This window comes from Lepisosteus oculatus, chromosome 4, assembly GCF_040954835.1.
Source record: "Lepisosteus oculatus isolate fLepOcu1 chromosome 4, fLepOcu1.hap2, whole genome shotgun sequence".
NCBI lineage: Eukaryota > Metazoa > Chordata > Actinopteri > Semionotiformes > Lepisosteidae > Lepisosteus > Lepisosteus oculatus.
In genome coordinates, this window is record NC_090699.1 from 54,903,593 (window position 1) to 54,921,140 (window position 17,548).

A 17,548-nucleotide genomic window follows, 5' to 3' on the forward strand; every position below is an offset into this window, starting at 1 on the left:
CTATGAGTTCCAGAACTGAAAGAAATATAAATCCCCTGTATGATCAGAACATTTGCCACCCGTAAGCATTACTCTCCGTTTTGTCAGATAACTGAGCAATAACAGTGCATTGTGTCACATTCATCCGGCTTCCTCTGTTACAGACTTAACCACCCTGTTTTGCATGTGTCCTGGAATGATGCCATGGCCTACTGCTCCTGGGCTAAGAAGCGCCTACCGACAGAAGCTGAATGGGAGTTTGCCTGTCGCGGAGGGCTGGAGAACAGGTACACTATTACAAACCGTCTGTTTGCATGGACATCATGGAGGGAGTGCCCTCTTCTCAATTGGATAGGGCGATTTTAGGGCATGGACCCTATGTACAAAGATGCCTATCAAAAGTACCAATCCTGGCACATAGGTAATAGTGTAACAAAACTCTGATTACAAACTGGAGCAATTGGAAACAGATTATTGTCTGGTATCTCGACCTTGTCTACGATGCAGTCCCAGACAGCGACATTTATGCAATATGCTAATATTTGTGGGTATGGCATTAACTGTGGCAGAACATGTTTTTTCTAATGGTCATTTTAACATGGAAATGCTAATATTTCCATAGGTTTCAAAGTCTTCCCCCTCTTTTTTTCGTGGCTTCTTCAAATCCGCACGGCACGAAGAGGCAGTCTAGTTTGATTTCCCTCTACAGCCTCGCAATATAGAAGCTTAATTAGTAAAACAAAATCCCCAAAAGTCATTCACTAGGTCTTTGTATCTGACTACAGTCAAGGAGATGACATAAATCTTGTTTCCACAAAGAAGCCTCGTATCACAAAGAGGGCTCTGTGTACTTTATATGTATGTAACTGTATACTAAATAGTAGGATTCTCCTGCAAGGCTGTTAGGTGGGGCATCTGAAATAGAAACCTGATTAAACTCATATTATAACAGCTAAGCACTTTCATCGGATAAACTGCTGCTTGGAGAGAACACTAAGAGATAAAACTTTTGTTCCAGTGTTGTGTTATTACATTGCAGTGGCTCAATAAATAATTTTCATTGGTCATACTGTACATCCCTGCTTTAAAGAGTGAATAAAAAAAAAACAATTGTATGTAAGTTCCAGTAAATCAGCGGGTCAAGAGATTTCCATTTTAAATTGGTTTGTCATTCTTCCACAGTGCCATGTCTGATTTTTTTTATTAGGCTCTTCTCAGATAAGCCCGATTAATGTCTCCTTTCCCTTATGCCAGTTTCCTTATTACTGCTCTCTATGTCTATTTGCATTTGGGCTGGAGGAAATGTGAAAACAGAACTGACAGGTGAAGCGAAACAAAATTGCCTATTGATAACCGTTTTGTAGTAAATGAAAGGTCAGCGCTCTGGAGACAGAAGAGCACTTTTATAAAAAAAAAAAGATGTAGCAGTGAGATGGATTTTCCATTTTCCAGAGATTAATTGAATCCTTATTACATAAGATTGCAAATTATTCTATTTTTAATTTTTATTTGCCAAAGTGCAACCCCCATTGTTTTATACCAACATCCAATGTCATAAACTTCCAATTCTACCTCAACCATTGAAGTTTCAGTACCACCAGATATACACTTAAATCCTCATTATTTTTCTGGCACCACGGATCTGGATTACATCAAAGGGAACCTTTCTGCACTACTCATAAAATCTAAGAAGGCTGGAGAGTCCTACCCCTTGTTGTTATCTCGGTTAACAACAAAGAAAACAGCCTTACTGGTATTTATTTGAATGCTCGTGTTGATGTGATGAATTAGCTCTTCAGAATTTCTGTTTTTCTTTTTCTTTTCAGAAATAGGCTCTTTACTAAAGAGCCTCAACCCCTGGGGTACAAACTTAACTACACTAAAAATAACCGATAATAAAGCGGATAATTGCCTTAACGACCCCAAAGGCAGTATAATTATTAAACCCTTTGTGCGCTGCTAAAATTAGTCACAGTTTTGACAATTCGTCTTCTACACCCCATCGTTTTCTTTCCTATTGTCTTTTTTTTTGTTGCTTTTTTTGTAGACTGTACCCATGGGGAAATAAGCTACTTCCGAAGGGACAGCATTATGCCAACCTTTGGCAAGGTGAATTCCCAGTTCACAACACAGGGGAAGACGGATACGTCAAAACTTCACCGGTGAGCGCGCATGCTAAAAGACTCTGCTTTGCTTTTTAGGGTTCCTTAAATCCGAAGATCCCAGAATAGTGGGAAATGAGCTCTTGAAGATGAGGGAGTCTTAGCAGCAATGTCTGCCGATTTCGGAACACACAAGCGCTCACACACACAGTAGTATGATTTGTGCCCGAGCAGTGGTTTTAGAATTTGTTGAGGTGTTTCTTATAATAACAGCCAACATATTTGTAAAAGGTTGCTTAAAAAAAATTGGAAAGGTTTGATGATAGTGTGCAGATTTACGATAATAAATGAGTACAAGTTGAGATCCGACGATGAAAAGAGGAATGAAGAGGTGATATTACATGGATTCACATGGATCCGGTTTCAGTATGTGTTTTAAAGAAGAACTATTAGGAAGTGGAATTTCTGAGAACACTTCTGAAATTAAAGTATTGGTTTGGGATTCTGTAGGAGATGTTAAAGAGTCATTTTGATGTTCTAACTAGTTAGAAAATCACACAACACTGAAAATGTGAGACATTTTCAGATGTATGCCATATACTGGATTTTGGATTTTTTCTGTGATTATTTATAAGTTTTTAACACCTTACACACAAACACATTTTCAATATAAATACATGTCTTTGAAATCTCTCATTTCTGATAACCTGTCTTGTACTGCTGTCAGGTACAGAAAAGATCCATTAAAACATCTGTGTGCTCAATTACCTTAAGCAAATGCTTCAAAGTGGTGGCTAAGAGCCTCTGTGGGATTGTGAAGACTGTGCCTTCTCATACAAATTTGTTTGCTGTTTTTTTTTATCAGTTCTGAGCAGCACAGCATGCCTGTACAAACTACAAGTTATCTGCTTTCCAAATCCCTGTCTGTAGTTAAATCTATGCAGATTGCATTGCCTTTTGCCTGTCAAACTCCACCATGTCTGTAGTAATTATAATGCTTAAAACTACTTTACAAAACAGTGAACTCACACTGGTGCCAAAGAAGACTTGTTTGTGGTTTATATTGTTTTCAAATTACAAATAATTTTAAATTATTTGTAAAAAAAAAGTTACAAATTATTAGAACAAATTATTTCAAATGTATTTTAATAGAAACAAGTCCATAGATTTTGTTAATTAAGTCAGTTAACTTATGCAAATTATACGTTAAAATATCAGGCATCAATACAATTAACATATTTCAGTTTTGTTTCTGGAACAAAAACTGGCACTTTCTTTATCATCAAAGGTCATTTGTTTCACAATGAACTTTGTGCATGTTTTTCAGCATAACTGTTATTTTTACTGCACCGGCAAATGTGAGCATATTACTGTGCAATAAACAAATGAGTCCTGACTCAGCAAGGAGAGCATATGGCAATGGCAAAACACAGATGGAAAAATCAGTGATTCCGGTTTTCACCGCATTACACTGGGAAAGCGTCCGTTACGTTTCCTGCAATTCGTGTCAAACTTAATGATGCGCGAGACCAAAAAGAGCTAAGTGAGAAATGGGAGAAATAATTGATGCATCACGAGCAAAGATCACTCCATTAATTGCAAAAGTCACAATTGTATAAAAAAAACAATTCTGAGTGGGGTTTTCACCAGTGCTTACATTTCTCTGTCATCTTTTGTCACACAAAAGTATCTGAAATTGTTTTAGAATGGTGGTTCATATAAAGAAACAAACTGACACGGACAGGGCAGCCAGATATAGGATGAAATGTAGAAGCGATTCTCCACCATGCACTAAACCAAATGTATGATCTTCCTTCCATATACTGCAGGTGACCTCATTTCCTGCCAATGGGTATGGTCTGTACAACATTGTGGGGAATGCATGGGAATGGACTGCAGATTGGTGGAGTGTACACCACACCACTGATGAGGTTCACAACCCTGTAAGTATCACGCTTAAAATTTATTAGAACAACTAAGGGGGGGGTGATTTGATTTCATTGATCTAAACAAGTCCGGATTCATAGTCTTCTCCTCTCATTTGTAAGGCAAGAGGCATCATTGCTAAATAAGAATAGTGAAAGATTTTTCAGTGATTTAACTAATGCAGCACTTTATAATTTATTTGTATTTCTAGTCCCGTTCAGTGTGCAGATGCAGGTGTTAATGACACAAAGGAAAAAGTAGGAACTGGATTTAACGATTCCTTGAATATTAAGAATCTGAACATTACAAGTACAGAGCAAGCAGCAACAGCAATAGTGAAAGTGCTAACTGCAATCCTTTGGATTTAGATATTAAAAACAGAGGCAGGTTATAAATTATGAATGATAGATTAATGCTGAATTTTTAAAGAAATTAAAGAAATTCTTCAGATGCATTACCTCTGTTCTTTACATCTCGGTGCCATAAAGATTAAAAAGCAACTTGAATACAAACCAGCTTTACTAAATGCAACAAAGAGTACTAGTGGCACTAGTGTGATAAATTATGTTTCTTTCAGTCATGAAAGAATGAATTGCTTAACCAAGACATTTTCTTTTGCCACTTTCTCAGTTGTATTTCTCTCTCTCTCTCATCGGCCTGTTTCTGTTTTGTTTGTGGTTATAGCAGTGATTCAGGTAAACGGAACATTAATATCTACAAGAAACGACAATTTTCACTTTGTGCTGGTTGTGGACTGAGGAGTAATTGGTCAATTTTCCCAGAAGCCAGTTAACCTAGCAGCAGGGTTGTCTACTGACTATGGGAGGAGACCATAGGATCCAGAGGAAACTCACGTAAACACAGGGAGAACATACAGACTCCACGCAGATAGCGCCACAGGTCCACAATTTACCCCCAGGGCCCCAGGCTGCGAGGCATCAATACTAACCACTGTGCCACCATGCCACCCTAGTATTATCATAAACATTTTAAATAATGCATTGGATGTTATCAAATTATAGATGATACTGTACATTGTGCTATATGCTTTGTAGGATGTTATCAGACTGCTGTCTTGCTTCCTCTTTGTCACTTGCTGTAGTACTCATTTAAAAGGCCCCAGATCAAAAGCACACCACAGACATCTTTGTTCTCTTGTTTTTCATTGTCACAAAATTATTTTTGGCAACAAGAAATACTGCAGCAATAAAAAGATAACTCTTCTTCTTTTTTTAGGGATATTAGTTTGCTTAGCTTTGTTTCCAACATAGACAAGTCCTTTTTAAGGCATAAAGAGACAGGGCTGTGGTGTGGCATGGTATACTCTTTCTCTCATTGGCTATCTTTCCTAATTTTATTAGAAGCTAAAGCACTCTGTTAATTTATTTAGTAAAATGGCACCTAGGTTCAAGATGAAAATAAGTCATATTAGGTAAATTGCTTCTTGAAAATACCTAGGTGTTATGGCACTCAAACTAATGAACTTCTGCATACACTTCTGATTCTACATTTTCAAAAGAAATTCTAGGAAAGATGATTAATAAATGAAAAATAGCTATGCATTATAACCAAGTCAAACTTTTACACATTTAATTTCCGTGATGTACTTATGCACCCTATTTTTATTAAGAAATATTTCTTTAATAAGTATATCTAGATGTTCAAAGTATTTCTAAGGGTTTAATACAAGAAAATGCATGCACTTTTTTGGACACCTTTAATGAATAATAATTAATTCTGGGTATATTTATAGTAGTGAAAGAGGGAATGGGTTTAAGTTTAATGTTACTTAAATGTGAAGCCACTGAAATTACTTGCACATTACACACCAAATTAGTACTACTGACACAGTTGGTATCCTAATTAGGCAAGACCATGCCAAATCACCAGATGGTTGCCAGGTGACCACTTCAAAATTCAATTCAGGTTATAAGATGAGGTTCATTAGGTCTGGATAATGAAAATAGCACTTTTCCTAGCTGAAGTAATTTACTAGTTTACTGTGAAGTGAAAAACAAATTGGGCTTAAAAAGGCACTTTAAACGTTTGATTACAAACTGCACAACAAAGTCTTCAACAATGTTATATTAAAACGGGGGTAAGCATATGAAGGAAATTAATCTTTTGTGATTTTGTTGTGTATTAAGCATTTCTCAATAATAAAACAATAGCACATATTGGCTTATTCTGAAGGTAAAGGAAATGTAGTCCATTGATACCTACTTGTTTATGTATCTGACCATTCATCAAATGTACCTGCCAGTTTTCAATATCTTGTGAACTCTAAAAGCTGAATTTAGATGCTTTATTTCATTTTATTGTAACTTTTTTCTTAAATCTTTCAGAGAAGATAGAAGTAAAAAATATGTATTGATTGTTTTTAAGACTGGTTTAACACAACTCAGAGTCCTCTGTGACAGCCATACTGGGCATTCTCAACATTTGTTCAAGTCAACATTTAAAGGATCAGTCTTCAGGAGACTTCTCCTAGTTCCTGAAGTTAAGAGAGTCCTGGCCAGTTAATCACAGTCCTATCCTAGTAATACTTTGTACATTGTTCACTGCCATTTGGGGAATCAATAGGTGACATAAATGAGGTTTGAACCTCAGTGTTTTGATTATAGAGAGGCACTTTGTCACTTAGGTTTGTCAAATCATCATGATTTTCAATTTAATGCTGGCAGAAAGGTAAAGCTCAGGTCAGATAATGTTACTACAATCAAGCCTAATAAATTTGCATGAATTACAAAGGCGTCTATAAAAAGCAAAGTGATTTTTACAGACAGGTTGAGAAAACATGTACAGTAAAATGTACCCATCTGAAGCAGTTTTAAATAATTGAGAAAAACTCACTTAGAATAAAAATCAGACTCGGTAGGAAAATCACACGTCAACCATCAGAACTGTTATACAAACTGCTCCAGCAACAGTGTGAGCAACTTCAGTTAGTTCCACGGATCTAAAGCCGCATCCTCACAATCCAATAGAGGGTGACTAAGAGCTATTTTTAATAACTGGACAAAAGCAATAACTTTAAACTTCACTATTGTGTTTTTTTCCAGGATGCTTTTGTTTTTTAAGTGTTAAAATTTTAGACACTTGTAATCCTTGCTATTGAAATCCATTTGTTTTCTGCCATAAAATACGTGAAATGTGCCAGAAGGTAACAGTGATCCAAAAGGTTCGTGGCTAATGAGAAGAAATTACAACCGGCACACAGTACTCCCCTTTCATAAGAATATCCATTTAGTACTACTGGTGCTATTTAACAGGGTTAATTTTGTAACCATTGAATGTTTGCAGCTTGTTTAATACAGACAGGTCTAAGACATTTTTCTAGGCTAAAACTTTGAACTAAATGGAAAGAGTACAGAATGTTCACAGTGGTTTTTTTTAAAAGAATTATGTTTTCCAACATTGTTTTGTACGGCACGAGTTTAATTAAACTAGAAACAAAACATGCACTGCCTGCCCTCATTTTAGACAATCTTGTCTACTGAGTAACATTCAGAAATATCTCAGATATCAATGATGACATCATTGAAGACAATAATGAAACTTTGTTTTGTGGGGACAAGATTGAAAAGTAGTAGTACAAACTCGCAATGTGTTTAAAAGGGGCAGAAGTTAAAAGAATGGAAGTTCTCCAGGGTATGAATGCTGTAGCTGAATCAGACATGAGTGATATTTGAGCCTTCTCTCTGATAGAAGCAGGAAGGCATAGGAAGTGGTCTGCCTTAAATGTCAGTCCTTTGTATTTTGTGGTTACCCAGAGAGCCAAAACAGTAGAGTTACATTTAGGTCCTTTGCCCAGTTAATCTGATCAAACCCTAGGCTCTCAATTGCTCAGCCTCTAACATTACTCAATTTTTAACATGCAGTGTAAACATTGAATAGCATAGTAGTATTTTGGGAAATCTGAAGAAGGCTCAACAGCCGAAAAACAGTGTTTCATCTTTATACTTTCCAGTGTGGAATTAACTTTTGGCTGTTCCAAAGAAGGTTGAGTTCGATATGCCCATTCGGCCTTTCCAAAGCATTAGGTTTGTTTAGCATATTAAAAAGAAGTCGTCTTACTTAGGGCTGCTAAATAATTTTCAGCGATCAATATTAAACTACCTATTCCCTTTGAAGGAGAAAAGAAAATCAAGTAATTAAAGCATGTTTTTCTTAAACATAACTTCCTTTTTATGAGCAACACAATCTGTGGATTTCATGTACATAAAGTTACAAAGGATTGCCAGTGTCTTTTTTTAAAATAGAAAACATCTCCACTCTATCACTCTAAAATCATGGCTCTTTTGGAGTGAAAATGCCAGCTATTTCACACAGGCGGAAAACAATATTCTTTTGCGGCCGTAAAAAAAAATAAAATTCATAGCCCAATTTTTAAAAATATGATTGTTGACTTTATTTCAGAAAGGACCAACTACAGGAAAAGACAAAGTGAAGAAAGGAGGATCCTACATGTGTCACAAGGTAGATTTCTAAGCAGTCTCTACCTCAATAGATTATTAATATGTCAAAATGATAAACCTAGTGAGATGTGATTGAAAGAACAAGGTCTATTTGATGGTGTTTTAGAACCATAAATATGTGTGTGTTTACTCCCCTTACTACTGAGCAATACTGAGTCAATTTTAACTTTATTGTTTGTTCATTGATTATTTTAAACCATTATTTCAGTGTGTGCATTTGAAATAACTGACATGGTACCAATATCCAAGATATCAGTACCATAAAAGTGTTTACAGACTAAATACATGTTTGGAGATATCCTGAGAGGTATTAAAAATTGAAACAAATTGCATTGATTGCATTTTTAATGCCTCTCAGGATACTGTATATTGCTGCTCTGCTTTTGAATTGCACAAATTAGCAGCACTATTCTAGCTTTTTAAAATGTGTTTTCCTTTGTGGGTATTACATTTAAAGGAACAAAGCCATGGTAGGGGAGAATGAATGTTGAATCACACTAAGAATTCTTTAAGAAACTCTTTTGATCTCTGAAATGTATTGTATTTTAATCCATTGATGCCTCGTATTTTCAAGACACACTATAATTCTTAATGGGCTCTCCAGTCTGTGATGTAACATTTTTTCTAGCTACATACCCAGATAATGAAACTGGCTTCCCATCAGTATAACAGTACACATCCATCTTCCTTTGAAAAGGTTCAATAATAACAATTTTAGTCTTTAGAGTTTGATGGACTACTAGAGAGCTGTGCATGCACTCCAAATGATTGCTTCTAATGCTAGTGCATAAAAGGCACCTGAACAGGTTCCAGTGACACTGAACTTGGACTGGATTTTCTTCAGTGAATTGGTACACATTCCCAGGAGCTCTGTTCCATTTTCATGAGAAAAAGACTGCAAGCTGTCTGACCCTCTTTTTTCCTGGTGCTGTATATTTTATTCATTAGAAAATATTTTCCCATCAATAAATCCTTATTAAGTGGGGGACAAAATGTACAGTATCTTTCAAGTTGTGTGTAGCCTGCAGCAGAGAAACACTAAGAAATATAATTTAAATGTGGTTCCTGACAATTTTATTTTACTAGAAGAGAGCTTTTTTTTAGAAGATTAGGATCTTGCAAGTGAGATATTTTCTATTTTGAAATAAACAGGAGCTTCATCTCTATAAGGATAATTTTGTGGTGCATGCTCAGGAATGCACCCTGAGCATTCCTAGCAGTTTTCATCCACGTCAAGCTGCTAGTTGCAGTGAGGGTCAAGGCAGAAGAACATTTTAATTAATAAGAAAATGAAAAAGGATGTAAAAACTTGAAAATGGTTACAAATAAAGAGTCTGGTCGCTCTAAACAGCCATATTTGTTTTTGTCCTGTGTTGAAAGAATCATCCCCAGGCTGTCCTTTATTTGTCTTGCCCCTTGTACTCTAACAGAACCCACTGTCAGCAGGTGTCCTTCTACAAGGACACATTTATCATAGCTCTTACACAAGTAAATATGGACATACTGAGCTCACAAAAATAGCAGCTCCAGTATATTTGTTTTTAGGTGAAGGCAAAGAGGCATTGTTTTCTTACAGCTCAAAATCTGTTTAACAAAAACTGTTAGCACAAATGTAGCTCAACCAGACCTACTGTAGCTAAAATAAGGTCTGTCAAAAGCTTTATTCATACACAGTGTTTATCTGTAATATTAGTAGTCAACAACGCTTCAAATCTTGGAAATAAAGTTTAAGTAGCAATAATCGAAAAATAAGGGAGAAAAATTCATTGTATTGTACTAGTATTGTAGTGCGTTCTGTAACCCATCCTGCTATTTAAATTAAGCATCAGAATTTATGATTTACCTATATGAGGTTAGTCATAGAAGTCTTTGTATGTAATGAATTATTAAACTTTATCAGAAAAAAGTTAACAATAGGAACATAGTTGTCCAATCTAAGCTGAAGAGCCTCCAGCTGTTTTTTACCTTGTTGGGGTTCAATCTGTAATTGGAATAAAAGAGTACATACTATAATTTCAGAATTATGATTGATTATTATGAAATGCTCTAGTTTGTACATCTTCTGTTAATTTGAAAAAAAAACTTTGAATTCAAAAGGTACATTTCTTGATTCTGCCCTCCCCTTTTTTAAAAATTAACTAAGTTCCTCTAAAATATGTTTCTTTTGAGAAAACCAGTTTTCAATCCCTCAGAGTTTAACCTTGAGATGGACAGAAATAGCAGTTCTTATTGAAATTCAGATTGGTATCTGGGTCAGTGTAATCTGTTCTCTTTTTTTTTGGGGGGGGGGTGAGGATGAGAAAATCTCTTGGTGCTCAGAAAGCCCAGGAAAGTACAGAAATAGAATGTAATATTCTTTTTTAATTCAGCAGAATCCATAATGACCAATGACAAACACAAGTTTTTTCAGCTTGTTAGCAAAGAAGTAACCCATGAGTTATGTTTATTTTGATTAAAAAATCATATTAACTGAGATATTACTGAGGTAATATAATTGGGGATTTCTTTAGTGGCAGTCTGTTTTGTCTAAAGGATATTTGAATTAATACCAAAAATTACTTGGGTATAGGCAGCTTTTGACATCATAAAATATACTGCTGAAAAGTTCCAAAACTTGAAATCATAATAAATAAAGAGTGTGTCTATTTCACCTGGCTAATTGTGTGCCCCAAAAGAACTGTCATATTCATCTGCTGATGGCTTCATTTCGCTCCTCTGTGAGACTTGAGTCGCAATTGGGCATATGAGCTTCCTGGTATAGATGACATTATTATGTCTATAATCTCCACATCTCTTCAGAATCTGACTTTTCTCTTTTTGTTTCTCATTTTGAGCTCTTTCTAGGCCATAAACGTGAAATAATGAGCAGGAATTGAGCACCCTGTGAGGTGACAGAAGGGTTGCTAGGTGACTGTCCTGGGAGTCTCATTTGCTAAACAATGTACAGAGGGCTCTTCCTCCCAGCTGACAGCTCCTAACGGCCCATTACTTATTCAGCCTGGTTGCTATGGTAAAAGGGCAAGCTTATTCATAAATAACACAAATTCTAAAATGGTTCAGTTTGCATTGATCTTAAATATTGATACTATAAATTCAGTAGGTTTTTAATATGTGGAAATGATTCCAAAAATAGGGCAGGTTTTGAAAATGGAGTCTGTGAGCAAATTCATAAGAAAGTTTGGGAGAGGAGTAGTTGTGGATAGTTTCATAAAAACAAAGCTTGTCAGTAACACCTTTTCTATCAAACAGCCCTTGAGGAAGGGCGTTTCTTCTTTTCTGTTTCATAATTTCACTGGTATACTGTTGTCAGGAAAAAACTTTATGTACTGGGAGTTGTATGTTTGTAAATGGATAAAAAGTACAGTGTCTTAAAACGTGTGTGAAGATTATATTGAGCCTTGTCCTACTTATTGCTGTATTTGGGATTGGAATGAAATATTCTAAGTGGCATTAAAAAGACAACAAATACTATTTGTTCTAATACTCATTAGTTGTATTTTTAATGCCACAATATAGAAAGAGTTTTTCAAAAATGAATATCTATTAATTAGAGTTAGAGGCCACTTGGAATGTAAACCTGCTTAGTTGTATAGTTTTGCTTTTACTTAATGGCATGAGAAATTGATAATGCTAATGAATAGCAAAAGTTTTCTCAGATTAAAGAAATGTACATAATATAGTGCTTAGTAAGTGAATAATGAGCATGAAATTTGTTCCAATAACTGATTTCTAGATCATTTTTGAGATTATCAGATGAAGGCACACCGCAATATTATATAATATGATCCATCCTATGGAATAAAATGCCTGGACTTCATTATATTGTTTTAACACATCTGACAAAGCCTCTTTGTGAGCACTATCAAACCTTCCAGATGTTTACACATAAAGTATAAACTGCACATTGCATGCTTTTGCATTGCATGCACTGAGTGTTGGCAGGTTTGTGTGCATTACGAGTATGTCCCATGTTCTCCTAACAGAAAGCATTGTCTTTGTTTTCAGTCCTATTGTTACAGATACCGATGTGCTGCTCGTAGCCAGAACACCCCTGACAGTTCTGCCTCCAACTTGGGCTTTCGCTGTGCCTCAGAGAAGCTTCCATGAGGAGAAGTGGAGACATGACTCTCTCGGGGAATCACACTGCCTTGCTGTGCTACACGGGCTAAGAAGAGGCAAGAACCCTAAATATAAAACACAAGAATAATGTAGAGCACCTTTCATAATGGGTATCCTGGGGAGCATCAATGCATGAGATGGACCTTCAATCCACAGAAGATTTCTATGTGGAAAGGAATAACTTTATGGTTATCCTAACAGTTGAAACAATCTAATCACACTTGGGTCCACAGCTCCAGTGCAAGGACATTTTGTCCACTGGGGTGTATTTGTGACCAAATGTATGTATGGATCTATAGCCAAGCAGAAATGCTTATAAAGGTGGGCAGAGGGGATCTTTTCACACTGTGGATGGCCCTCTGGATTTAATGTGAGCAACGCAGATAAGCCACCCTCATCATACTGGACAAGACTATACTGCAGAAGTCAAAACAATGCCAGTGTGTATTTTCAGGATTGCCTTTAAAGCATTTTGCAAAATTTCCTGAAAAATCTTCTTTCTGCAAATAAATTATTTATTTTCCTTGTCCTTCTTTCTTGCTTGACTTGTGCCTCGAGTTTCAAAACTCTCCGAAAATAATATGATCGTGTAGTTCTTCATACAAAAATGTCTTTACAGCCTTTGTTCTGTTTTTATTTTTCCTCTATCTCTTTCTGTTCTGTGAAAGTTTCATTGTATTTACATAGCGAAAATATATAGCAGTCTTCATGTGTCATCTAAGGCAGTGGTCTCCAGCTTTTGGTCTCAATCCAGTATATTTTATTGGTCACTCTACATCACTTATTTATAAAGATTAGTAGAGCTTGCATATTAACGATTAAGCAGGTAGCTCAATTAAATGATTTCTTTTCATTGAGGATTGAAGATTGTTGTAGATGATAGTGACGTGACTTAAGAGCATTCCTTGGAAGATTAGTTTATGCAGGACATTTTTTAACATGACTGTGCCGATACGTGTTCCTCAGCTGATGATCAGAGCAGATGTCCCCAAAAATACAAATTTCTACACATTTCTGTTTTGGGAACTTCATTTGCAATGAAAGAGTCTTACAATTATATGGATAATTTTGCATTTTGGAGACCTTCCTATATTTTGGTACTAAATGTGGAACCATTTTGTGATAAGGGTAATAATACTGAATACAGGTTGAGAGATGTAATTAATTTTTGGACCTCAAAAGCATATTGTGTCTGTGTAAACCTTTAATTCCATTAAATAATGATGTCCAGAAATTACACACAAATGTAGTTATTTTGTGTTCCACTAATGGCTGTTCGGTGGTAAGGGATCTTTTTCCTCTTATTGTGAAATATTATGTAGCCTCCTGAAATGTTAGTTTGTGTGGGTGTGTAGTTGAGCAATGCCTTTTGTCACCTGATGGGGGTGTTCCTGGAGAGCATCTTAAGGGATAGGGGACAAATAACTGGCTGTGAATTTTTCTGGCCTGAATTCAAGCTCTCTCCATAAAGGTTTTCCTTGGATATTACATTTAGTGGAAACTAATTAAATAGTCTATGCCACATGTTTAATAAACCCTGTGGAGGGAGATGCAAGTAATTAGTGTAAATCCAACAAGCTGTTGTTCATAGATCTATGAAATGTATTATTTCTGTGGTGGTGTTCTCATTTTCCAAGCTTCTGAAGAGTGACATCAACATGTGAGGTTTCAGAGTAATTAAACCTGAACAAATGTATTGTTGTCAAAGAACATTTTGTTTATTAAGTGGTGTGAGTTTCTTTTTTGTTGCTGTTGTACTCTCCCGGTTGTTAAATTAAGCACAGTTGGGTTAAGAATGAAGACCTCCCATACAAAAGGAAATGGGTCTCTGGCAGTGAAGGTAAAGCCTGTGGAAGTAATAATGGTCCACTGGTGTTTTTAAGAGCATTCAAATAATAATACGATAATTGGAATCCTCACCAAAGTGAAATGCCACTTAGTCTGAAAGCTGATTGTTTTTTATGAATAATCATGGGAAAAGTGCCAAGAGTGCCTTTTTATCCATCCATTTTCGAACCGCTTTATCCATTTCAGGGCTGTGAGACAGTCTTACCCAGCTAACAACGGGCACAAGACAGGATACACCCTGAAGGGGACACCAGTCCATCACATAGCACACATAGAGACACACACACTTACACCTGAGCCTGTTTTCCCACAAGCCAATGAACCTACCAGTATGTCTTTGGACTGTGGGAGGAAACTGGAACATCTGGAAGAAACAGGGGGAGACATTATTTTTTGGTAGAAAGAAATAAAAAAACTAATGACTTCCATGACTGTAAATATTGTATGTATAAGTATGACATCTGTCCAAAAGTTTTGCATATCTATTTTTTATTTTTATTTTAGAGAATGGATAAAATAATTTTAAATAAAGATAACATAGCAAACAATCATTGTATAATACAAATTTACACATTAAAATTTAGCCTTTCTCTTCCCTTTATATTTTACAGTTATTTTACTTCTAATCGAACTATATACAGTACATTCACAATAAGGAAAATGCGTATGTTTTGTTTATGATTTATGAAGAGGGGGGAAAAGTATGTACTGTACATACATATTCTTAATTTTAGTTTCAGTTATTCTGTATCTCAACAAACTCAGACTTTAAAGGCTCAATGTACTGTACTTAACCCAATATTTGACAATTTGTGAATCTGTAATTTAAGTGATTTTTTATGTAAATTTCATTTATTTTTTTAAGACGACCTTTCATTGCTGGCAAATGTGGGGTGTTGCGTATATATTTCTAAATACATGATGCTCAAAATTATTCACACTCCAGCAATATGCATGTTGTGAAACCTCCTTTGGCTTTGACAAGCTTGAAGAATTGTTTCTAACTGATACTGTCCAAAAAGGTCAATTGCTATTTCAGTCAAGTACATGTGTGCGAGTCCAATAGTTAATTTTTGGCACAACCACACCTTTTGTTTTACTGTTGCCATGTGAAATTGCCACATACTTCAGATTCATGAGGTCACCCCTAGTAATCGTGAAGACTTTGTATCTTGAATATTCCATTTTTTTTCCCTTTAAGATTCCCAAATGTTGCCCTCGTGCAGTATCTCAGATGACTTTTCTGACTGCACATTTGGATTAGAAATTCTGCCATTCTTGTCCCAGTGGAGTAGGCCCAGGACGTCTTGATGATGATTTCCACAGTCCAAAACCATGTCTTATTGTATTATTGCTAACACCGCAGCTGTTGGGGTCAATCATCTTCACTGACCCTGTAATTTGCTCAGATTCAGCCATCTTTTATACCCAGTAGCTATGAAAGTGACATCCAGAATTTGTTTTTTTCCGAGGCTCAATGACACTACCAGATGAGTAGAAATTGTAATTCATTTAATTCACTGCATTTATGGTCACCATACAGTAGTGACAGGCTTTGAAGAAATGTCAATTGTGGATTTACATGTATATAATTTTTTAAGTTCTGCTTTTGATTAAATCAATACTCCCTTATAATACATTTTCAGCACATTTAATTCATTTTGAAAATATTAATGGACACCTGTGTCTTTTTGGGGAAATCCAGCTCTACGTTTTCTTATGAAAGGCACAGATACATTTTGAGGCCGCTCAACATTGGCACGTAATCTAGTAAACTGTCTGTGTAAGGATGTGCTTTAAGACCTGTGTATTTTTTATTTTTCTTTTAGGATTTAATACCTCTGCTATGGGAGTTGTTTTAATCTCCAGTTGAAAGATCACACGCACACTGTGAGGAGATTTATTCAACACACAGGACTTCCTGGTGCTTTTTTTTAGTGGTCATAAGACGTTCCATCTCATATCATCACCATCATTCCCACATTAGTCTCATTTCCAAGGCTTTATAATCTCCGTAGTAATTAACCCAAATTTTTAAAATTAATAAAGTGAAATGAGTAGGAGATTAAAGCAGGTCTAGACAAGAAATGGGGCAGCTTCTAAGGAGTTTGCAAAGTGGGAAATTTAAGAATGGTTATCAGAAGTAGGACAGATTCACACCTAGTGTGATAAAAGAATATTACCATCTTACTATAAAAGAATACCCACAGGCTCATTTTAATTGCTTTTGCCAATTGGGGCTAAATTAGGTGACCAGATGTTCGAAGTTTTTGAACCAGGACACAATGTAACATAACACAGACAATACATACTGTCATCTCTAGTATAGTACCGTATATACAGTAGCAAAATAGGAGGTCTGGTTACCTAGCTTTAAGTACTATTAAAATCTGACTACCTATACGTAAAACATGTACAGTTAAGTAGTAAGTTGAGGGTTTTATTGGTGCTGGGGACAATATCAATAAGAAATTTAGAAGAATAATTAAATCAACCCTGCTGTTATTCAGTAATGGCCAAGGTCCCCTTGAAATTCTACAGAAAGCCCTGATGAGATTTCAGTATCTAATTTGATAGAGTTGTGACCTCTTAAATGGAAATTATATATTTTTTGTGATCTACTGATGTATTTTAACGCTTTCTGCTGTTTTGCAAATGTTGAGAGTTGGAATCTTGAACCCTTTTGAAGTCAGACAATTTTCAATTTAGCCAACTTGCAGAGAATAGCCAGGCTTGGATCTGAGTTTTGGCAATTTCAGGCATTGTAATACTACTGTTTCAGGCAAATATTAGTCTCTTTACATCATTAGATAGGACTGTTTGGCCTCCATTTGATATGGCAGCCCTGCTATACAAGCACTAGTTTTATAATGTGAAAAACTAGGAGGAAGCAGTAGTAGTTCAGGATAAATAAGAAAAGTGTTTTGCAAATTAGGGTATAAGAAGACCAGAAAACTGGCAAATTATGCATTGGATTTGAAAAAGGAATTTGCAAGGAAAGATACTCTGAAGACACCTTCTATCTCACCTCTTCTGTGTCCACTGGAAGAGCTTTCCTGTATACATTTATTCCAGGATGTTAAAAACATTTCTCCA

At 35.8% G+C, this 17,548-nt stretch overlaps 1 protein-coding gene across 1 annotated transcript in view; it reads left to right on the forward strand.

Moving 5' to 3' along the window:
• The window catches only part of sumf1 (sulfatase modifying factor 1), a 29,125-nt gene extending 14,827 nt beyond the window's left edge, over positions 1–14,298 (forward strand). Inside the window, exons 5-9 of the mRNA XM_015347384.2 lie at positions 144–266; positions 2,027–2,141; positions 3,911–4,024; positions 8,427–8,486; positions 12,491–14,298. Of these exons, the coding sequence (XP_015202870.2) occupies positions 144–266; positions 2,027–2,141; positions 3,911–4,024; positions 8,427–8,486; positions 12,491–12,592 (514 nt within the window). The 3' untranslated portion in view covers positions 12,593–14,298. The remainder of the gene's footprint in view (positions 1–143; positions 267–2,026; positions 2,142–3,910; positions 4,025–8,426; positions 8,487–12,490) is intronic.
• Positions 14,299–17,548: the final 3,250 nt, after the last annotated feature.